General features: G+C 42.8%; 1 protein-coding gene across 2 annotated transcripts in view; it reads left to right on the forward strand.

Annotated features, from left to right (window-relative positions):
* Positions 1 to 24178, forward strand: part of SPON1 (spondin 1) — a 253714-nt gene that overhangs the window by 17005 nt on the left and 212531 nt on the right. For both annotated transcript variants that reach the window (XM_026486763.4, XM_057317497.1), the window contains exon 2: positions 1231 to 1337. In XM_026486763.4, coding sequence (XP_026342548.2) covers positions 1231 to 1337 — 107 coding nt within the window. The remainder of the gene's footprint in view (positions 1 to 1230; positions 1338 to 24178) is intronic.

Consider the following 24178-nt stretch of genomic DNA (forward strand, 5'->3'; position numbering starts at 1 on the left):
TTAGAAGGCTGGAATCGAGGATTCTTGGGATAGGCTTGAGGCTCTAATAGTCTATAATTCCATGTTTAAAGGCCAGAATCATAGCACTTTAACCCACATAGTAATTTAAATATCAACTTATACACATTTCAAGAAACTTGAATTGAGCATTTATTAGATGCCAGGCTCTGTGCTAGGTGCTAGGGATACAAAGGGAATTAAAATTAGTTCCTCTCCAGCATAAGTCACAGTCCAGTGGAGAAGGCAGGTAAAAAGACAATTGCAATGCAGTGCAAAAATTGCAGTAAAGGATTTCCATCTCAGGAGATTGGGGATACAAAGGAAAGGGTGCCCGTCATTGCTGAGAAGGCCCTGGAGCTAGATTTCCATGAAACATAGTTATCTGGGTAGATGTGAGGAGGAAGGGTATAATGTAGATTCATAACTCCAGCTGCTGTAACAAACAATCCCCCATAATATAAGTTTATTTCTAGTTCATGCAAAGTACAATATGGATGTTTCTGGTCAGTGGGTGAGTCTCTGTGTCGTTATTTAGAAACCCAGGTTCCTTCCATCTTGTGACTCCACCATCTTCTTCCAGGACACCAGAGCCTTCTGCTGGATCCCCCTGCATTCTGCAGCCATAGGTGGGAGAGGAAGAATGGAGGATCCTGTGGAAAGGTTGTATGGGCCAGGCAGGAAGTGGCACACATCATGTCTGTACGTGCTTTCCCTTGGCAGAACGAGGGTGCAAACAGACTGACCTTCAAGGGAGGCTGGGAATGTGGTCTAGCTAAGAGCCCACAAGAAAAAGGAAGTATGTTTTGGAAAACACCCAGCAGTCTGTGCCCCCAAATGACTTCGTAAGGGAGTTTGTGCTGTGAGCGGCTAGATTGCTCTTGGACCAGTCTAATGGAAGTGTAACATTAGATAGCTATCAAGGTTGGGGTTGCTGACCAGGGACTATCTTTATCAAATGGTGGATACTGGGAGGGAGCTCACCAAAGCCTTCGTTGGTTCAGGGAGGCCCAACTGAGATCGTAGTTGAGGCATTTTGCAGGTTCTGAAATGTAAGGGGGAGCAGAGTGGAGAGCGATAGTTCACGACTCAGAGGGATGAGGCTTTTCCACTGTCCTCTGCCCCTCCAGCCCACAGGTGTGGTGTATTGATGGAGAACTCGAGAACATCCATTTGTCGAATGGAAGCCAGCTAATTCCCATGCTTCTGATCTGCTTTCTTCTCTCCCCACAGTAACGCTTTCAGCTGCCCCTCCCTCCTACTTCAGAGGATTCACGTTAATTGCCCTCAAAGAGAACAGAGAGGGTGATAAGGAAGAAGACCACGCGGGGACCTTCCAGGTAAGACGCCTCTGGGCTCCTCCGTGGCCCTCGTGCCCTTGTGGGTGGAAGCCAGGTGAAAGGTGGACATACGGAGGAGCTTGAGTGACAGCAGAGACTCAAGTGCCTGAGGTGGCTTCTCGGGCACTTCCCGTGACCACAGGCACGGTGGGTCAGGTCCATTTGAAAGACACATAATGGAGTAGGCAGCATATGCCTGAAGGCCTTCGGGTCTGGCCAGCAGGCAGGGCTCTCGTCTGGGCTCACAGTGCCTGCGGGCAGCAGACAGCCCAGCCTTGTGGGAGCACTCCGAGCCCTGGCAGGGCCGGCTGTCTTTCCTGAGAGCCGTTTCGTGATTGGCAATTCTCAAATGTAAACGGAACAAGAGCTTAGGATGGCCAGACTGGAAGGAATACGAAGCACAGGAGAAGGACTATGAAGGGAACGAAGAGACTGATTTATGAGAGGAGATTAAAAGAATTAAACATGCTTTGCTTGGCTAAATGAACAGGGCTGAGTGTGAGAGGTGGTAATGGTCTTTAAATGTCAGTCCTCACAGAGCAACCTCCTCCAGGGGAGGCTGTGTTTGACTTTGTGGAAAAGGGCACAGCAAGACGAAAGTGGGTCACGAGAAGAAAGAGAATCGCAAAGGCAAGGGCCCTGACAGTGAGTCATATTTCACCGTGGAATATTCTTCCAAGGGAAGTGGCGGGAACATCATCCCCTTTCAGAGGTTTAGAAAAAAGGCCATCCAGTCGTGAGAACATGTCCCAGAAGGATTGGGGCCATCCTAGGAGGAGGCCTGGCCAAATTGGCTGTAACCATTTCTCATCTCAAATTTCCATTGTTCTAGAATCCGTTTTTTATCTGCCTTTTGCAAACTCAGAAGGAAAAAAACTCAAAAATACTTACACCCATAGTTGACTGCTGGGGACTCTGGTGCAGTTGTGGGTGCCACAGAGGACCCCGCCCCAAAATATCTTCCCCATCCAAAGACATCTTGTAATTTTTTGTAGCCAGATAGTAATTTTTGAATCCCGTGTCTTAAAAACTGTCCATTGTTTAGGCTTCTGGGCCTCTGGCCTAGTGGGACTGTTAATTCCATGTTCATTGTAATGTCCTTCTGTATACTTTGGTAGCAGAAACTTTCTTGGCATAGATCTGAAGACGTTACCCAATTATAATACTAACGATGCCCAATATTTGCAGGGTTCTGACCATATGCCAGGTGTTAGGTTAAGTTCTTTACCTTATTTTGGTTTATCTTAATTTAATTAGTGTACTTCATCTCACTTTGATTCTCCAAACAACCAAGTAGGAACTAGTATCCCTATTTTATGGATCAGGAAGTTGAAACCAGCAAGACTAAATCATTTGCTTGAACAGCTAGTGAATAGTAAGTCCAGGTTCCTCCACCAGGTGTCTGATTCCAGAGAGTAAATTGTTGAATCTCTGAATAGTACTGAATAAGCTCCTGGCACAAGTGTGTTTGGACAGGTTGTCATCATAGTGAAAGGGAGATTCATGCATGCATTCAGCCCACAAAGCATTGAGATATATTCCCCTGGGCCTTGTGCTAATTAACCTGGAGGTGTGGATGATTTTTCAGATTCAGGCAGCTGAGAGATCTGGGTACCTGAGTGTCAGGAGGGGTAAAGTTCTATGAAGGGAAGAGGTGGAGGGTGGGATGGGGGACGTGTGACCTTAATTTTCACCCAAACAAAATTTATCTGCTTTAAAGTGAAGCTTAGAGATGTATACTCAAAAGAGTTGAAATCAGAATTCAAACAGATATTTGTACACCCTGTTCATAGTAGCACTGTTCACAGTAGCCAAAAGGTGTAAACAGCCCAAACATCCACTGATGCAAGAATGGATAAACAAATGTGGTGTATTCATACAGTGCAATGTGAATTCTTAAAAAGGAAAGAAATTCTGACACACGCTACAACGTAAGTGAACCTTGAAGACACTGTGTGAAGTGAAATAAGCCAGTCACAAAAGGACACATACTGTATGATTCCACTTACGTGAGGGACGGAGAGTAGTCAAATCCAGAGAAACAGGAAGTCCAATGGTAGCTGCCAAGGGATGTAGGGGAAAAGGGACTAGGGAATTACTGATGAACAGGTATAGAGTTTCAGTTTGGGAGATGAAAAAACATTCTGGAGGGGGTCAGGGGTGATGACTGCATGAAAATGTGAATGTACTTGACGTCACTGAACTGTGCACTTAAAATGGTTAGAATGGTCTATTTCATATATATTCTATCACACACACACATGCACATGTACACACGATGCCTGAGTTAGGCCTAAGGGGAATATGATGTAGAGTTAGGCATGAGGAGTTACGTGGCTTATTCCTTTAAAGGCTATTCTGTTTTAATTTGATAAGTTGATAGTCCTCTCTAACTCACTGTCCTTTCTACTCCACTAAATCTTGGTCCTTTCAACTGATGGGTGAATACAGGGCCCAGCTCACAGTGGGCAGTGAGTAGATGTTTGTTGAATGAATAAATGAACACATTCTTCCCACTAGTGTCCGTTACTCAGTCCTATTTGGAATTTTCCAGAACTCCTATCTCTATGCATCCTTCCTTCTTCCTTCTTTTGGAGCTTTGGACATCCTTTCTTGTTATATCACGATGGTTCTCAGAGTGTGGTCCCTAGATTAGCAGCATCAGCACCATCTGGGAACTTGTTAGAAATAACAAATCTCAAGCCCCACCCAGACCTACTGAATGAGGAACTCTGAGGGTGGGGGTCTCCATGACCCGTGCTTTAACAGGCCTCAGGGTGAATCCAGGGTCTGCTCAAGTTTGAGAACCAGTGCTGAAATGAGACCTGCATCAAGCCTGTCCAACATGAACAACATATCCATCTGCTCCCACATAGCCTCGCTGCTTCCACCAGCCCTAGAGGAATCAAAGTGGGAAACAAATACAAAAAACACCAAGCAGACAGTAATAATGCTTGTGTGCCAGATACTGTTCTAAGTGGTTTACATTTATTAACTGATTTAATCCTCAGAGCAAGACTATGAGATGGGCATTGTTGTCCTGTTTTTCACAGATGAGGGAATTGTGGCACAGAGCAATTAAGTAACTTTCTTAAGACCACTCAGCTCTGAGTGATAAAGCTGGGATTCAGACTCAGCCAGTCTGGCTCCAGGTCCCTGCTCCCAACCACGGTCTACACTGCTTCTCAATGTGTCCATGTTAAGTGGTGAAAACATGAGGGTCTACTGTGACTTTTTTATGGTGAAAGTCTCTGTGCCAAGGGCTTTATATGCATTATCCTCCTTCATTCTCACAACAACCCTGTGGGGTCAGTGTTGTTACCCCCATTTTCCAGAGGATGAAACTGAGTCTCCAAGGTGCTAAGTAAATTGACCAAAGGAATCCAACATCTACGTGGGAGAGATGGGCCAAACTGTGTGCCAGTGATGTTCTCACGCTTCCTGTCCCTGCCCCAGCCCTGCCCTTGTGCGTTAAATGCACACTCCACTTCGGTTCCCCTTGTCTGAGAGATTGGAGGGGGAGGAATCATGCCCATACCTTGGTCTGCCCTCTCCTGCTGCAGACACCGTGGTCTCTGTACTTGCCCCTCCCACTCTAGCCTACCCATCGTTTCTCTGTCTACCAAAGCTGTCATCTTGGGTGTCACTCATTTATTCATGAGCATTTATGGAGCGCCTCCTGCATGCCAGGCACTGAGGTAGGCACTGGGGGTGACGGAGGTGAGAAAAACAGACACAGACCTGTTCCCTGCAGCTGACGGTGTCCTCCTTGGAACTGTACCTTACATTACCCCTGCTGCCAACAGGTGTGGCAGCGAGTCGCCAGCCAGAACACGAGCAGGTGAACAGAAACCGCAAAGGCCATGGTGATTTTAAAAACATACGCGTAGTGATTAACGAATATTTAGATCTACTTCTTTGTTAACATCCTCACTCCAAACACCACACTTTTGCAGACTTCACAACAACAAAATTTTTATATTCTTTAAATCTGGTCAAAGATTACATTCTTAGTTCTAAAGAGTGGCTCTCAGAGTGGGTGATTTTGCTTCTACATGAGTGAGCCCTTACACAGAGCGTACAGACTCACCAGGTATAAACAAATGTGCATTTTAATGCCCCTTTAGACTCAGCAGGTGAGGGAACGGGGCGACTGGGTACAGAGTCGAGCTCTCACCACGCGGCAGAAGGCGCAAGGAAAAGGGGGTGGGCTGCTCCTCCGCTTCCAACAGCGGGTCCGGGATTGGAGCCTTGGCACCAACGAGGGTATCTGTCTGTGGCTGCCAGAAGGGAGAGACATGGGGATCTCTCTTTGATGAGCGAGCTGGGTGTACTTATGGTTAATTGAAAGTGACAAGGAATGCGGGGGATGGACTGCTTGTACACAAGTAACCCACTAATCCTTTAGAATTGTATTGCTGAAACCCAGTGACTCCCTGGAATGCTCCGGGCCCAGCCAACTGTCCAGCACATTCCCCCACTTGCTTCATGTCTCTGCTCAGAGGGCCCTTTCTCAGGGAGGCCATCTGGATCACCCTATCTGAAACCTCCTCCCCTCCCTTCAACTCCTGGGCTGGACTTCCTAGCCTTCTTCCCCACTGAATTTTTGTCCTGTTGCCTTTATTGCCATATGATGTGCCATTTTACTGGGCAACTTGGCTGTTCTCTGCCCCCTTCCATTAAATTATAAGCTCCACGAGCTAGGGATTTTTATTGGTCTCGTTTGCTGCCGTATCCCCGGTACCTCCAACTGTGCCCCACATGGAATAAACACTCAAATATTTATTGACAAAATTTGAAGCTGCTAATTTATAATACTATCTCTTTATTTTATTCTTAAGGCCTGTGTGCATCAACCAGCTTAGGTCTGCCAATCAAAGGAAGAAGGCTTCATTTAGAAAGGGTTGTTTGCCTGAGAAGATCCCATATCGATACCATACGCACAAGTATCTTTCTAATAACTAATTATTCTATATTCTTTTTTTTTTAAGTTTTTTTTAATTTATTCAACAGAGATAGAGACAGCCAGCGAGAGAGGGAACACAAGCAGGGGGAGTGGGAGAGGAAGAAGCAGGCTCACAGCGGAGGAGCCTGATGTGGGGCTCGATCCTGTAACGCCGGGATCACACCCTGAGCCGAAGGCAGACGCTTAACCGCTGTGCCACCCAGGCACCCCTAATTATTCTATATTCTTAATCACCTGTTTCTAACCTGTTTTCATTTTCTCTTCATTAATAATCTGTATTAGCATCTAATAGGTCCTGAGCTATGTGAGAGGCTCAAAGAGGTTTGGACACACTTTTCTAAAAATAAAATGCCATTGCAAGCCCAAAATTCTTAGGAATTTTCTTAGTTTATAGGAAAATTTTCTCTTGTTTTAGCCACCTAAGCTTAATCATGCCCTTTACAAGATACTAGGATTTTTCAGTCTGCCATTCACTATTATAAATAATGGACTAAAAACATCTTTTGCATATGTTTTTCCTTGTTTGGTAATATGTTGCTAGAGTAGATTCCCAGAACTATAATTACAAATGCAAAGGATATGGACATTTTAATGTTTTTGATATCTATTGCAAAGGTGATCATAAAATTCCACTCAGCACTCCTTTCAACAACCTGATATGGGCATTTCATCATGGTAACCACACCCACTGACATGAAGGGGACTATATATTCCCATGTCAGGACTAGGATTGGGGCAATCCCCAGTCGTAGGTTTGACATAGGTCAAGTTGAGAGACCAGATCTAGTAAGATGAAAGCTAATGGAGGAACACAGAAAGTCACCTCCTAAGGTCCAAATAACCAATTGCATGTGTACAAAGAGAGATAGTTGAATTTATGGCAGCACATTAAACAAACAACAACAAAATACCTTAGGATTTTTAGTTGTCTGTAAGTTCAGAATGAGGCCCCTATGAGATAGCACCATGAAAAACTAATGAGATCTTAGGACACATCATGGGAGCATAAACACAGGAGTTAGATTGTCTTATGGGATTCTTAATCCATCCTTAGAGCTCATAATATTCTCTCTCTATATATATATAGATTATACCTTCCTAGTGAACAAATATTACAGTGTAAAATATAGCATTTTCATTCATTCATTCACTCATTCATTCATTCAGATAGTTCCTTAGCATTCATAGCACTCTGTACTTTTCCTTCAGAGTAGTTTTTACAACTTATAGTTATGTATTTGTTTGTAGGGTTGTTTGTTTAACATTGCTCTGCCCCTACCAAATTGTAGGGCTAAACCGTATCTGTTTTGTTCACTAGTATATTTCTAACAATCAGCACCATACCTGGCACATGGTGGACACTCAGTAAGTGCTGGCTGAGATGAATTAGTGAAAGCACTAATTACAAACACACTAGGCTCTGGGCATACTGAGCTGAATAATGAAGGCCTGGCCCCTGGTATCAGGAGGTCAAGATCTACAGCAGAACTTCCCAACCCTGGTATGCTATGTATACTGGAGGATCCCAAGTGGGTTATAGGAACACCTAGATATTTACTTCTTTAGATATCGGGGTGCTCTCATTTGTTTACCCTAGGGAAATTCTTTTTTTTTTTTTTTTTTTTTTATTAATAATGATTTTTTATTATATTATGTTAGTTACCATACAGTACATCCCCGGTTTTCGATGTAAGGCTCGATGATTCATTAGTTGTGTATAACACCCAGTGCACCATGCAATATGTGCCCTCCTTACTACCCATCACCGGTCTATCCCATTCCCCCACCCCCCTCCCCTCTGTAGCCCTCAGTTTGTTTCTCATAGTCCATAGTCTTTCATGTTTCATTCCCCCTTCTGATTACCCCCCCTTTCTTTATCCCTTTCTTCCCCTACTGATCATTCTAGTTCTTATGTTCCATAGATGAGAGAAATCATATGATAGTTGTCTTTCTCTGCTTGACTTATTTCACTAAGCATTATCTCCTCCAGTGCCGTCCATGTTGTAGCAAATGTTGAGAACTCATTCTTTCTGATTGCTGAGTAATATTCCATTGTATATATGGACCACAACTTCTTAATCCAGTCATCTGTTGAAGGGCATCTCGGCTCCTTCCACGATTTAGCTATTGTGGACATTGCTGCTATGAACATTGGGGTGCATATGGCCCTTCTCTTCACTACGTCTGTATCTTTGGGGTAAACACCCAGTAGTGCAATGGCTGGATCATAGGGTAGCTCAATTTTTAACTTTTTAAGGGACCTCCACACGGTTTTCCAGAGTGGCTGTACCAACTTGCATTCCCACCAACAATGTAGGAGGGATCTACCCTAGGGAAATTCTATCCTTTCCCCCCTGTGACATAGAGTAAGCCAACTGCACATGTATAAGAAGAGACTTGAATTTATGGAAGCACGTTAAGCAAGTGGATAAGAACTATATAGAAAGAACCATATTGCAACAGGGTAGGTGCTAGAATTGCTGCATGTGTACAGATAAGAAAACAGGCATCTTCAGGAAGTGAGGTGTGAGTGCCGATTTAGGAGGAGAGAAAGGACATTTATAGAGGGGATTACTTTGAGTTGTCTCTTTGGGTGGTTGAAGCGTACAGGTAGACAAGGGGTGAAGATGAAGGGGATGTATGAAGACTGCTATACTCTTTCCTCAGACCTCTGTTTTAAAACTTTCCCTATTTAATGTTTCACTATATCATCTTTGATTAGTGCAGAGAGCCCAGCAAGGACACAGTAAGTTTTCGTACGTGAATGAATGAATGAATGAATGAACGAACGAACCAGGGGATGAAAGACACACTATGCCAGCCCCTCACCTTCAGGAACTTACTTGGTATAAAATGCCTCTGTGGGGACGTGATTCTAAAAGAACCATCAAAAGAACCCATTTTAAAAGCAATGACAATACCTCTTGTTTAACGCTTAGCTTTCTTTTTAAAAATTACTATGTAAAATCATTTGTAAGAAGAGTGAGAAGCAGTTTGCCTTGTGAATGCCTGGGGTAGACATTGGCTCCTCAGGCTTCCACAGCCCCAATCTCTGGTGTCTGCTACCAGGAAGGACGAAAAGCACTTTCCTTCCAAGCAAGCAAGGACTAAGTCTGAGAACCACATGCTCTGAGGGGACTGGAGCAACAGAGCACACCCTTGTTGGAAAATGATACATTTTTTTATCATTTTATCCAGAAAAGGATAAATACTGAGAAGGATAAAGAAGAAATAAAAAATGTCATCTTATAGACAATCATTACTAACATTTGGGTACATTTCCTCCCAGATTTTAAATATAGATGCATATATGTAGTTGTTCAACAAATATTGGAACCAAACTATATATAGGGTCTTATATCCTCTTTTATTTTTCATGAACATTATATTATGAGTATATTTCAATGCAATTAAACATTATTCCACAGCATGAATTTTAATGGCTTTATAATACTCCACTATTCTATTGAATTATAATTTATTTAATTATTCGTCTGTTGTTGGGCAAGTTAGTTCCAGTTTTCCTTCTTTAGTTTTCTCGCTTTACTCCCAAAAACGCCACTGCAATGAACACAACACATAAATCTTTGTTAGTATCTTTGAGCATTTCCTTATTATTAATTTCAACAATTAAATTACAGGGTTAAACCAAAGCCTCTCTTTCTCTCTACACGTGCAGGCGCGTGCACACACACACACACACACGTATATGTATATGTTAGCTCCTCTATTTCTAGAGGTGGTCATTTGGAATTTGACAGCGTCACTGGTGGGCACATCGGTTATTATGACAGAAGAAAGCATTCCTATTTCTAGGCTGATTTTCTTCCTCAAAAAGGACCATGTATCCCATTATTCTTCCAATTCTAGCTTAACTTTTCTATTTACAATATATACTGGGTGTGTAGGAAGATCATGGTTTTGGAGTCAGCAGACCTGGGCTCAGATTCTGCCTCTACAGCTGGGTGAAAAAGTCACTTAATTTCTTTGAAATCTTAGTTCCTTTATCTATAAAATAGGGATGTTCAAGGTTATTTTGAGAATCAGAGGAGATGATTTATGTAGAATTCCCAACACAGTGCCAGGATGCAGTGGACCCTCAATGTCTCTTCCTCCTGAGCCAGCAGCTCGGTGCCCTTTCCAGGTCTCTGTGGCCAGTGAATCACAAACCCCATCCCTCTGTAGACGTGAGCAGACATCCCTTCTGAGGTATAACCAACCCACTGTCTGTCTGACTCCACCAGTGAGGGGAGAGACAGGCTTGACTAACTCTTTCTGTCTTCATTGTCATATGATTGAGAAAGCTATAAAGTAAAATTGAAAAATGTCAGTGTTGCTGGATCCAGGATACCCAGTGAATAAATGCAAAACTCTGGTCAAGGAGGGTGCTAGGTGGTTGGCTAGGCTCTATTACTGGCTTTGTGACCTCCTCCCACACAGCAGCTTCACTGAAAACTGGTTCAAATGATACTTCGACGAAGGCTACACACGGGGAAATGTGCAGACACAGGAAACCATGACTATTGCCTCCAGGTATGAACTAGTCTAGTTCTTAGCTTTAAGTTCCACGACAATAGGACCGTCTATTTCTTTCATGACAGCACAGCCAACAGGCACTCAGCACACACTTGTCACATACATAAATAAATGTACCAATATCCTGTCCGTTTCTGACCCATCCCATGAGGTAGGCACTGTTCTCATCCACATCACACAGGCCAGGTAGTACTAGAGTGAAATAGAAACGTGACAAAGGGCACAGGGCCACAAACAGCAGTGGACAGGGATGGAAACACGTGAGGACAGACTCTGTACTATCTCGTCTATTCAGCATCTTGTGTAGCTCCAGGAGCAGAAGTGGGGGAGAGATACCCAGAAGTTGACTACTTGTCCCCTAAAATCCTCTCAGGGACGTTCCAGAGAACACATGGGGGTTTATCACCTCACAGGCCCTTCCCATACCATCACCCCTGACCCCCATGTCCTACTTCCATCCCATCTGGTGTCTGGGCCCTGACCCCATCTCTGAGCTCCCACACGCTTGGCACCTCCCTTTATTCTGGTTCTTCACACCCTGTGGCCCTGATGTGTTAAATCCCTGTTCCCCTCCACAATTCTGCAGAGCGACAGAAATCTGGGCCGTGGCCATCTCTGTATTCCCACGGCCTCCCAAAGGCTTGGCACTCTGGCCAGTTGATAAATGTTTTCCAAATTGATGGATGACTTGCTGCTGGAATTTCTGGCCCTTCCCACTTTTTGTGGGCATTAGTTGGTCTCCTGCTTTCTTGCATGGGAACTAGTTTTGTTTCCACATCTATCTTTCTAAAGGTCTGGAAATCATTTTTAAATACATTGTAGAATTGTTTAGCAGACAATATAGAACTGTGACTGCCCCCAAAGAACTTTTATCAGATATGTATTAAGTAGCTTAAAAATGCCAGTAAGCACTGTATAGCCTTGCAATCCTCTCATCCTTATTGTTCACTTTTTTTATTATTATTTTTAAAGATTTTATTTTTACGTAATCTCTACACCCAATGTGGAACTCAAACTTACAACCCCGAGATCAAGAGTCACATGCTCTTCTGACTGAGCCAGGCAGGAGCCTCTATTTTCACTTTTAAATTTTTATTTTTAATTTTTTTAATTGAGGTGTAGCTTGCACACAATGTTACATCAGTTTCAGGTGTACAACATAGTGATATGATAACTCTCTACCTTATGCTGTGTTCACATCTGTCCCCATACAGCGCTATTACAATACCATTGACTGTATTCCCTATGCTGTACCTTTCATCCCTGTGACTTACTCATTCCATAATTAGAAGCTTGTATCTCTCACTCTCCTTCAGCCATTTTGCCCATCTGCCCACCCCTCCCCTCTGGCAACCATCAGTTTGTTCTCTTGTATTTATGGGTTTTTTTCTGCTTTTTGTTTATTCATTTGTTTTGTTTTTAGAGTCCACATATAAGTAAAAGCATGTGGTATTTGTCTTTCTCTGTCTGACTTAGCGTAATATCCTCTAGGTCTATGCATGTTATCACAAATGGCAAGATCTTATCCTTTTTTATGGCTGCGAAATATTCCATTATATATAGAGATGCCACATCTTCTTGATTCATTCACCTATTGATGGACACTTAGATTACTTCCGTATCTTGGCTATTGTAAATAATGCTGAAATAAATATAAGGGTGCATATATCTTTTCAGATTAGTGGGTTTTGTTTTCTTTGGGTAAAAACCTAGTAGTGGAATTCTATTTTTAATTTTTTGAGGAACCTCCATATTGTTTTCCACAACGGCTGCACCAATTTTCATTCCTGCCAACAGTGTACAAGGGGTTCCCTTTCTTCACATCCTCGCCAACACTTGTTATTTCTTATCTTTTTGATTCTAGCCATTCTGACAGGTGTAAGGTAACATCCCATGATCATTTGGGTTTGCAATTCTCTGATGATGAATGATGCTGAATATCATTCCATCTGTATGTCTTCTCTGGAAAAATGTCTATTCTGGTTTTCTGCTCATTTTTAATCAGATTATTTGTTTTTTGATGTAGAGTTGTCTAAGTTCTTTATGTATTTTTGATATTAACCTTTTATCAGATATATCATTTACAAATATCTTCTCTCATTCAGTAGGTTGCCTTTTCATTTTGTTGATGGTTTCCTTTGTTGTACCAAAGCTTTTTATTTTGATGTAGTCTCAATATTTACTTGTGCTTTTGTTTCTCTTGCCTCAGGAGACATATCTAGAAAAATGCTGCTAAGGCCAATGTCAAAGAAATGGCTGCCTGTGTTTTCTTCTAGGAATTTTATGGTTTCATGTCTCACATTTAGGTCTTTAATCCATTTTGAGTTTAGTTTTGTGTATGATGTTAGAAAGTTTTGTTTATGATGTTAGAAAAGTTTCATTCTTTTCCATGTAGCTGTCCAGTTTTCCCAACACCATTTATTGAAGGGATTATCCTTCCCCATTATATATTCTTGCCTCCTTTGTCATAGATTAATTGACCATGTAAGTGTGGGTTCATTTCTGGGCTCTCTGTTTTGCTGCATTGATCTATATGTCTGTTTTTGTGCCAATACCATACTGTTTTGATTACTACAGCTTTCTAGCATATCTTAAAATCTAGTATTGTGATACCTCCAGTTTCATTCTTCTTTCTCAAGATTGCTTTGGCTATTCTTTTGTGGTTCCATACAAATTTTAGTATTATTTCTTCTAGTTCTTTGAAAAATGCTATTGGCATTTTGATAGGAATTGCATTGAATCTGAGGTTTGCTTTGGATAGTATGGATATTTTCACAATATAAATTCTTCCAATTCATGAGCATGGAATATCTTTCCATTTGTTTGTGTCCTCTTCAAAAGAATTTTAATCACATATGTATTAAGTGGCTTAAAAATGCCCAGCAAGTCAATGTGTGGCCTTGCCATCCCCTCATCTTTATTTTTTTTATTTTTTTTTTTTAAAGATTTTATTTATTTATTTAACAGAGACAGAGACAGCCAGTGAGAGAGGGAACACAAGCAGGGGAGTGGGAGAGGAAGAAGCAGGCTCATAGCAGAGGAGCCTGATGTGGGGCTCGAACCCAGAACGCTGGGATCACGCCCTGAGCCGAAGGCAGACGCTTAACCGCTGTGCCACCCAGGCGCCCCCATCCCCTCATCTTTAAAATGAGAATAATGAGCCAACATTCCAGATCTAATTACTTTATGGGACATATCTTAATTCTGGTGTTACAAACATTTAAACCATCTGTTTACTTTTTAAAATAGAGTTTAAACAGTAGTCTATGGTGGGAAATTTCGGTAAATTTTTAAAATATTAGAATTAATTTTGATAAATCCTTTTTCATATATTTATTCATTTCACAAATATTTATTAAGACTAGTATGTACAAGGCATGTTTTAGGCTGTGAGAATATACCTATGATCAAACAGACAAAAATCCCTGCCCTGTGGATATTACTTTTCCATATTTTAGGTCATTTCCATGGGATAAAACCCCAAGTTTCTGTATCAGATAGTGTTTAAGCTCTTGATGTATATTATTATAACACTTTGTCACAGCTGATCAAGTAGGAATTTGAGTAGGAGCCTGATTCAGATCTTACTTTTAGAGAGAATGTATAACCTTTGCCAAATTACTTTGTCTTGGAGAGCCCCCTTGGACACAAAGCTTTCCCTCCTTCTGACCCCCACTGATACCTGATGTTCCATAGTTCTTTATCTGGGGGAGGCCATAGTATTGGCTGGAAGGAGTTCCCATCCATTTACCATGTAGTCCCTAAACCACAACTTGCAAATCCCATTCTTGTGCAATTAACCATCTTGAAATAAAGTTCAAGTCCTTAGATTTTTGCCCTGATACATTGCTTGTTCAACATGGCTCATCTCTCCAGCATTTCAAGATTCTTCTAGATTTGGCATCTTTTATCCAACATAGTTCATCACTGTCCTCACAGCTTTACGTCATCTGCAGATTGGATGAGCCTTTATTTTCAGCTAAGCCACTGATGCGTTCTCCAGGAACTCTATTTCCTCTTCCCTCTGCCCAGGATGCTCTTTCCCCAAGTATCCAGAAGGCTCTCTCCCTCACTTCTTTCAGGTTTCTGCTCATAGGTCATTTTTGTCAAAGAGTACATTTCTGACCATGTCTTGTAAAACAATACTCCCATCACTCAATCCCATTTACCCTGCTTCGGTTCTCTTCTTTTCACTTGTCACCACTTGGCATGTTATCACTTGAGGGCTTTTTAGCTATTTCTCCTCACCACGTTGTCTACTCCATGAAAGTAGGGCCACTGCTTTGTTCAGCACTATCACAGTGCCTGGCACATAGTAGGCATTTAATAAATAGCTGTCAGTTTCTTAGGTGTGCCTATTTATTTATTTATTTATTTATTCTCAGAGAGAGAGAGAGAGCGTGCACACAGAGAGGGAGGAGCAGAAAGAGAGAGAGAGAGAGAATCCTAAGCAGCTCCACACTCAGCCTGAGTCCCACATGGGGCTCGATCTCACGACCCTGAGATCATGACCTGAGTGGAAATCAAGAGTTGGACGCTCAACTGACTGAGCTACCCAGGCGGCACCCCTAGTGTGCCTTTTTAAATTCAGCCATAGAACAAGTTGTTCTTTTTGACAATAGAATGACACTGACTTTTTGGTAAAATAAGTGTTCTGGCACCTACTTTCAACCCCTTTCCTTCTCAAAGTCAGCTGGCATCCTAGGGTTTCTTCATATGTATCTATCTGAGGACACACAAGCTTACGCACAGCTCCTGGCCTCTTTCCAAAGCAGCCTGTACTTGTGCAGTTTTCTGGATCCTAGTACAGGACTTTGCCTGAATCCCAATTTAATTTTATCATTCTAGTGGCAACATAACCCTCTACCCCTCACTGACTGCATAAGCTTGGGCCACTTAATTTAACCTTGGTAAGCTTTAGTTTCCTTGCCTGTCAGTTTGGAAAAATACTAACTCAGAGAGTTGTAAAGATGAGATAAGGATTTCCAGTTTCCGCCTTGACATATAAAGAGCTTGGAAGTCTACTCCTGTCCTTACCAGAAATAAGCTGAAAAACCAAAAATCAATAACTCTAATTATATCCATCAGTGAATTGAGGACACAAGACAAACTGCTTCTCCTTGCCCCAAAACTGGAGAGACGGGCTATTGAGAAGCACGGCTTCTCAGGAGCAGAAGCTTCTGGAGACAGTAAGTGAAGGGACACTTACATGGTCACTGACAGATAGCTAGAGGCCGAATATAGACTAGCTTGAGAGTTAAACTCCTCAGAGCCCAGTATTGGGGAATCTCCACACTTTTGTGAATTTTACCTCCAGAAGCCCCAGCATAGTCTCATCTGGTAAAGATCAGAGAGAAATTCTCTCCTGCTTCAGGCAGAGGGAGGGGGAAAAAAATAACCATTTTGGAATATATCCAGAACAGTCCCCATAATAAGATCTGCCCTCAAATGAAACTACCAGAGCCTTATCTGGGCTTTGGGAAGGGCAATTAGCCAACTGTAGCCCCCTCTAGCCTTCCTTTCTAACCATATAAGGGAGTGGGGGGAGAAGGCTAAGAGATGGGCCCAGTAAAAAACTAAGATTTAATCATAAGGTTATAGACTGTTTTCCCCTCCCTATACCTTATTGTCCCATCAACAGGGCTCCAGTATAATAACAATGGATTATAATCTAGAGAGATTCAAGACACAAACTCTTTTTAAGAAGGAGTTTCTAGAGAAAATCAATGATAATGGAGAAAACAGAAATAAGGATACTAGAGGGAATTGAAGCCTCTGACACCTATAGCTACAGCAAACATTAAACACACCCTAACTTCCAACCAGATAAACAGAAAACCTCACACTAGAGTTTTATTTATCTCAGTTCCTATTATCCTATAGATCATGTCTGGCTTTCAACACAGAATTGCAAGGCATGCTAAAAGGCAAGAGAAAACACAGTCCGAAGAGACAAAGCAAGCTTCAGAACCTGACTTAGAGCAGAGATTTTGCAATTATCAGACTGGGAATTAAAATAATTGTGACTGATATGCTAAGAACTGTAATGAAAAAAGTGGATAACACGCAAGAACAGATGGTAATGTAAGCAAAGAATTTGAAATTCTACAAAGGAATCAAAAGAAAGTGGTAGAAGCCAAAAACACCATAACAGATATGAAGAATACCGTTGTTGGACTCACCAGTAGATTGGACATGGCCAAGGAAGGGATCAGTGAGCTTGAAGATATGTCAGTAGAGGTTTTCCAAACTGAAATGCAGAGAGAAAAAGGAGTGAAAAAAAAAAAAGTATCAGAATGTCCAAAAACTGTGGGACAATTACAAAAGGAGGGTTTGGATCAAAGGCAACCTTTTAAAGAGGACTCACTCTTGATCAGGGGTGGGAGGGAATGCTTCTTTATTTGAGGGTGGGGGAAAGGCCAATGAAACTGGTGAAAATATACAACAATCTGATGAACAAGAAATGAAGGTGATAGAGTTCACGTAGGATGCTCTCCATATAATTCAGACTTTAATAGTAATATCTCCCTCACAAGATTATTGAGACAATCAAATAATATATAACACTGTTTTTCAAATTGTAGGGAGTATCAGCATCTCCTGGGTTCTTGTTTATAATGCACCTCTCTGGCCCCCAACCCAGAGAACTGGATCCTATGCGTGTAAGAGGGTGAGGACGTGGGGCAGAGGAACCTGCATTTTTTAAGAAACACCCCAGGTAAATCTGCCCCACAGACCACACTTCAAGAAATATGTAAACAGTGATGACAGCTTGGCCGGAACCATGCTCCACAAGTGTTTTTCAAGTAGGTAGAGGCAAGCTCATTTGTAGAGGAGCAAGGATGGGGCTGAGGACTGAGGAGCTGGAAGAGCCTGGGAACAAGGGCAGGAGTAAGTATGAAGTCCGTAGGGTGAATGGAAAGACCACCTAATGACAGAGAGACCCAGTTTAGAAAACACATTCCTAGGAGGAACCTTCAGACTAGATTTGAAATTTTCTCCATCAACCCTCAAGAGCCTGGTTGCAGGAGCCAGGTGAACAGGTGGTGTGGTTTTTGCGGGGCTGACAAACCCAGGGGTACAGTGGAAGACGGGAAGGCCAGAGGCATCCACCCAAGAGGAGAGGGAACCAGGGCACCATTGAGAAGGCTGGGTAGGGGTCCAGGCTGGGACCACCAGTATCTCCTATCATTAAAAAACCCCAAATGTTCTAGGACTGCGCATCTCCTCCCACCACTAACTCGTTTCTCTGCTCCCCCTTCAGAGCCAAGTATCTCAAGAGAGTTATGCCTACACATTGTTTTTTCTTACATCTTCACCATCCATTCACTTCTTAACCCCATCAACCTGGATTTAGCCCTATTACTCCACTGAACTGGTTCTTCAGATTTCTTCAATGGTCTCCATGTTGTCAGTAGACACTTCTCCATCATCTCCTTACATATCCTTCAGGGTCAGAGAGGACTAACCACATTCTGTTTCCTCAAACACTCTCCTCTCATGTCTTCCTGGTGTTATTTATTTTTCTTTCGGTCTCTGGCTGTGGCTTTATTTGCTTCTCCTCTCTACCTGACCTCTAAACCTGTGCCTCAGACTGGGCACTATTGACATTTGGGATCAGGTAAGTCTTTCTTGTGGGATAGCTGCCCTGTGCATTGAAGGGTGTTTAGCAGCATGCCCGGCCTCCGCCCACTGAAGACCAGTAGCACCCTCCCACACACCAGTTGTGATAACCCAAAAAGTTTCCAGACGCTGTCAAATGTCCCCTGGAGACAAAATTGCCCTCCGCGAGACCCACTGATCTAAATGTTGCACTCCCCCAGTCCTGTGTTCCTTTCTGTTCTTTCTCTACAGTCTAAGGTAGGCTCATCTGTTCCTTGACTGTAAGCGCCATCTTCATAATAATGACATCCATTCTTACTTCACTGAAACAGTTGTTGCCCACTGCCACGTTCTAGACTTTGGGCTGAGAGGGAGGATAAGTTAAGACTGTGGCTTTTTGAATTAGACAGCATGGATTTAAATCTCTGTTCTACTCTTGCTAACTGTGTGACTTGAGCCCTCCGAGTTTCCATTCGTTGGTCTGACAAATAGAAATAATGAAGAGGTTAAACCTACAAGTGACTAACAAAATCCTGGGCACATAGCTAGTGGTTGAACAGTAATGATCATAACTTTCATAATCATTATTGCAGCTCCTTAAGGGTAAGCGCAATGGGCTTCTGAAGCACAAAGGAGGTGGTCAGCCCCACTGGGTCCAGTAATACAGTGTTGACAGTTCACCTCTAGAGCCTGAGAGACTTGAGTTCAAATCCTGATTCTGCAACTCCATTCCATGGCCTCTCTAAGCCCATTTCTTCTTCCCTGTAAAAAGGGAATAGTAATAATAGTCCCTACTTCACTGGGTGAATCAAATGAGGTAATTCTAGGAAAAGGATTTAACATGATGTCTAATACATTGGTACTTAATAAGCATTAGCACTTATTATTAGGGGAGCATGGGAGAAGCTAATCTTTAGCTGAATTTCAGAGCTTGAGAAGAGGCCAGCACTGGCAGAGAGTGAGGCCAAAGGATTGGAGGCATGGAAAACAGTGCTATGATCTGGGAATGGCAAGGAATTCCAAGTTGCTAGTGCATAGCTTGGGGCCCGAGATGAAACTGAGGAAAGCCAGAATCTAAATGCTTTTCCATGCCAGTTTAGGGCTACGGACTTTATTCTTTTACCAACTGTGGATGAAAATATGTTTGTTGGCAAGGGAAGGAGAGTTTTAGACTAGGAAATGACATTATAATTAATTATAATTAATTCTGCATTTTGGGGATGATAACTCTTATCAATTAAGAAGAATTTGGAAAATGTAAGACCAAAGGCAGGCAGGCTGGTTAGGAGATTGTGGCAAGAGCCACAGGAGAGATGACGAGGCCCACCCATCAGGAGATGAATATTTGCCACTCACATTAAAGAGCTCACATGGCCAGAGTTCTTGACCAGTTGAATACTGGGAACAGATGAAGGGCTGAGGAGGACTCTGAGCTTCTTGCTCAGCCATGGGTGGTGGGCGGCCAGTCCACCAGGCCTTCTGCTGTCTGTCCATCTGACTGCCCCTTCCTCTCTTCTTGCCCCTGCTCATCTAAACCTAGTGTCCCACTAATTCTCCTGCCAGAACCCAGAACCTCCTTACCCCTGTCTTCACACCCACTTGGCCAGACTCCAACCCTGAATGAACATGTCTTCTGTTTCTTTGTGTGCTTGTATCTGAGCCCTGCAGAAAGTCTCACTGCAGTGCAGCTAGGTGGACTGACATGCTATGAGTTTCCTGGGGCAGCTGTAACAGAGTACCACAAACTCGGTGGCTTAAACAGCAGAAATTTATTCTCTCATAGTTCTGGGGTCCAGAAGTCCAGAATCAGTTTCACTGGGCCAAAATCAAGGTGTCAACTGGACTGCATTCTCTCTGGGGAATCTAGAGGAGTATACCCTCCTTACCTCCTCCAGTCTCTGGGGGCTGCTGGCAGTCTTGACTTGTGGCCACATCACTGTAGTCTCTGCCCCTGTCTTCACATGGCCTTCTCCCCTGTGTCTCCATCTCAACCCTCCTGCCTTTCTCTTTTAAGGATGCATAAGATTGCATTTAGGGCCCATCCAGGTAATCCAGGATAAATGCCTCTCATGATCCTTAAATTAAACACATCTTTTGCCATGTAAGGTTGTATGCACAGGTTCTAGGGATTAGAAGGTGAATATATTTTGGGGGGACTGTTCTGCCTGCCACACACATCTCCTTAGCATCACTGACCTTGGAGGGCCCTCAACCTGCCTGGCAATCTTACTAAATTATTCTGGAAGATTCTCTTTCCCATTTCCCTACTGCTGATTTCCTCTAAGTTCTCACCTTTCTCCACCTCTTTCTATATTACTCTTATCAAATGTCCTGGTCTCTTTTTCTATAGGAAAACAACAACACAAAAAAACCAAAAGGAAATTCCTGGACCAAAACTCCTTAACTTGTTGGTATCAAGTTAATCAACCTACGTGCATCTTTCCTCACCATCCTCCCACTAGGGTAACGGAGCACTCTCTCCCTCCTCCCAAGGCCACGTTCTCTGCTTGGGCTCTGAGAACCTCCCTCTCTAACCTTCTTGGGAGCGTTTAATGGCCAATGGCCCCTTCTCCCTTTTGTAGAGCCAGTCTTTTCTTTCTCATTAGAGCCTTTCCTTCAGCTCAGGGTTTACATCTCTTCTTTTATGACTCTCCCTTTTTAAAATAACAACCAAAAATCTCACAATAAACAAAAACTGACCATTCCCTGACCAATCTACCACTAAGCCCTATTGATTGTATCTCCCATGTACCCTTCTAATTCACCAGCTTCCTTTCTTCTCAGCTCAGTGTAGTCCAGTCTGTCATCATGTACCCCTGGGTGATCACAGTGATCTCCCTGCTCCCACTTTTGCCACCTCACAGTGGTTCTGCTTGAGCACCCTTTGGTGCCTGTAGGACCAGTGTGTCGGCTCCATGGGGACAGGACTCTGTTTCATCTTTTGCTATATTCCCTGTGCCCCCAGCATCTAGAAGAGTTCCCAGTAGAAAGTAGGTGCTCAGTAATTGTTTGCTGTAGGTAGTCAATTTATTACTAAAATTTCAGGAAGGAGACAAAATTTCATACCAGCCTATAAGGCCTAGCAAGGTCTGGCCCCTAGTTATCTCTGTCACATCATCTTCCCCTTGCTCCCTGGGCTGTAGATGCACTGATCTTTTAATACTCCAATTTCCCTCCTGCCCCAGGACCTTTGTAAATAAATGTTTTTGTTGCTGTTTGGAACACTCAATGCATCTTTTCTTACGTAATGTCTACCCAATCTTCAGATCGCAGCATATATGTTGCAATTGCTTCCTTGGAAAAGTTTTCCTTAGCACCCTTATATGCTCTTATATGCTCTCATTAATATCCTTCCTTTATAGAAAAGCCACAGCTATTGTGTTTGTAATTGAGGACCTTATGTTTAATGTCCATCTTTCCCATCAGTTGATGACTGCAGCCACTATATTCCTAGCGCTTATCATGTCATCTGACACACTTAAATGCCCCCAAAATACATATTGCTGGAAGAAATGAATGGATAATGGAATAATGGCAGGGAGGAGATCAGATACAGGAAGAGGAGAGAGATTGGTGGAAAAGTCACAACTCCATCTTGCACCTGTTAGAAGGCCCAGTAGATAATTCAGTTGGAGAGGTTCATTGTTGGTTGGAAATTTGAATTGGGAGCTCAAGACAGGGTCCAGGCTGGTTATTTGGACTTAGGCTGTTGGTGAAACCATGGTAGACAGGAAAGATTAGAGCTACAAGAGGATTAGCATCTGAAGATGAGAGCAGGATGGGATTAGGAGCAGACAGGGAGCGCATTCTGGAAAGGAAGAGGCACAGATGTGAAAGGTGGACGTGGCAGAGAGAAGTGTGGAAGTGGCAGGGGAAGGCAGAGTTGGAGGGAGACATGAGCAGAAGGTGGGGCCAGTGAAGGTGGAGGACCTTGGGGGAGGATGGGGACTTGCAGAGAATGTGGAAGCTTTACGTTTGCTGAGAGAAGGAGAGCTCCTGCAGGTAACCTATGTGAGCAAAGTGTGCGCACACGTTCGTGCGCCCATGTGTGTACATGAGCATGTATATGGGGAAACATGATTACGTTTTCTCAGTGTGAGCCTGTTTCTCAATAGATCACAGCTACCCAAACTCATGAGACAGGTAAGCCGGGGACGATGACCTCTGTTGTCTATATGCTATATGAAGTTGCATTCATAGCTTCTGCCTATGTTTTTTTCACTAAACTCCACTTCCTCTGTGAAGCTACTCATTTCCTTCCTCTGCCACAGCTACCTTAGGCTTCCACTGTCCTTGGTTTGGGTGAATTTTCCTTTAATTTGTATCTCTTGCCCTCACTCTTCTAGACTGCAAGTCCCTTGAAGGTAAAGTATGTTTTAATCATCTGGAAATCTCCAGAGTCCAGCACCACAGAAATTAGTTCTTAGTAGTTAATTAATTAATAGGTGCTTGTTGAACAAAAAGGTGGCTCTATGTTATGTTGTATTTCTTAATTATTAAATATTATGTGTGTCTGTTTATATATCCTGCCTCATTGGAGAGGTGCTGCCTGTCCCTGAACAAAATGGTCCCCAGTGACCATGATATTTCTTACGTCTTTTCCCTGTGGGTCTGTTTCTAACAGCAACCCCATCCTCCAAACATAATTTCACACATTACTAAATCTGTTTGTTCCAGCTTGAACCTAGGTTCTTGCTTCTCCTTCAGAACAACTTGCAGGCTGGGATTATGGATCCAGGCAGTCCCAGAGGCTCATGCTAACAACTTCTGCTAATGCTTAGGGTGATTATGCAGGTTATTGAATAGATAGGCCTTTCACTTCTTGTTCTTTGAACGCAATCTGTGTAGCCTTGTCTGCTCCATTGGTAAGGGCATGGGGGTGGTGCTCAGAGACTGAGAAAACCAAGCCCGCTCCGCTTCCATTTGGGCTGCTTTTATCCTAGTTTGGGATTTTGGAATAAAAAAAAAAAATCTGACTCTATTAGTAAAGAAGTGATAATTAGTCATTTTAGAGCGACTCTCTGAGTAAGACTTGCAAATTAATCCAATTTGGCCATTCTGTTTAAAAAGGGGGAGTTAAGGGGCTTTGTGACAATTGTTTCCCCAAATTCTCTGACCCACCAGTGGTTTTGTGGCTGCACTTGCCCCAAGTCCCATTCACTGTGTTGCCTGGATATTGAGTAAGATCTTCCTGGATCTATGCAACTCAAATGCGGTGTCGGAAGCCGCTTGAGTTCTGTTCACTATATTGCTGCTATTGAATACACTGCCTCTTAAACAACCAGTTTACCCAGCTGAGGGAAATCTAGCTCACCTTATTAAATTTCTAAGTGCATCCCAGAGCACTTATCTTCGAGGAAGGTAGACTATAAGATACAGTTCTGACATATCTGGACATGTCAGCCACTTAAAAAATTATTCATATTTATAGATTTAGGCTCCATTCAGGTCAAGCACACCCCCTAGAGAATGTGTTAATGGTTTCACTGTGTTTATCCCCATACTACTGTTAGTAATGGCCAGCATTTATTGAGTGCCCACTGGATACTAGGCTATCCACTGGATGCCCTATCTCCTTAAACTCTAATCTTTACAAGCCATCTATAAGAAAATGTTATAAATATTTTAGAGATGAGGAAACAGACTCTGAGGGATTATTTACTGGCTCAAGCCCACACAGCAAGGATTCCCAAACTTTGGGGTGTTTTTTTCCTTGGGTTTTTTGTAGACAGGAGAA

This window comes from Ursus arctos, unplaced genomic scaffold (assembly GCF_023065955.2).
Source record: "Ursus arctos isolate Adak ecotype North America unplaced genomic scaffold, UrsArc2.0 scaffold_23, whole genome shotgun sequence".
NCBI lineage: Eukaryota > Metazoa > Chordata > Mammalia > Carnivora > Ursidae > Ursus > Ursus arctos.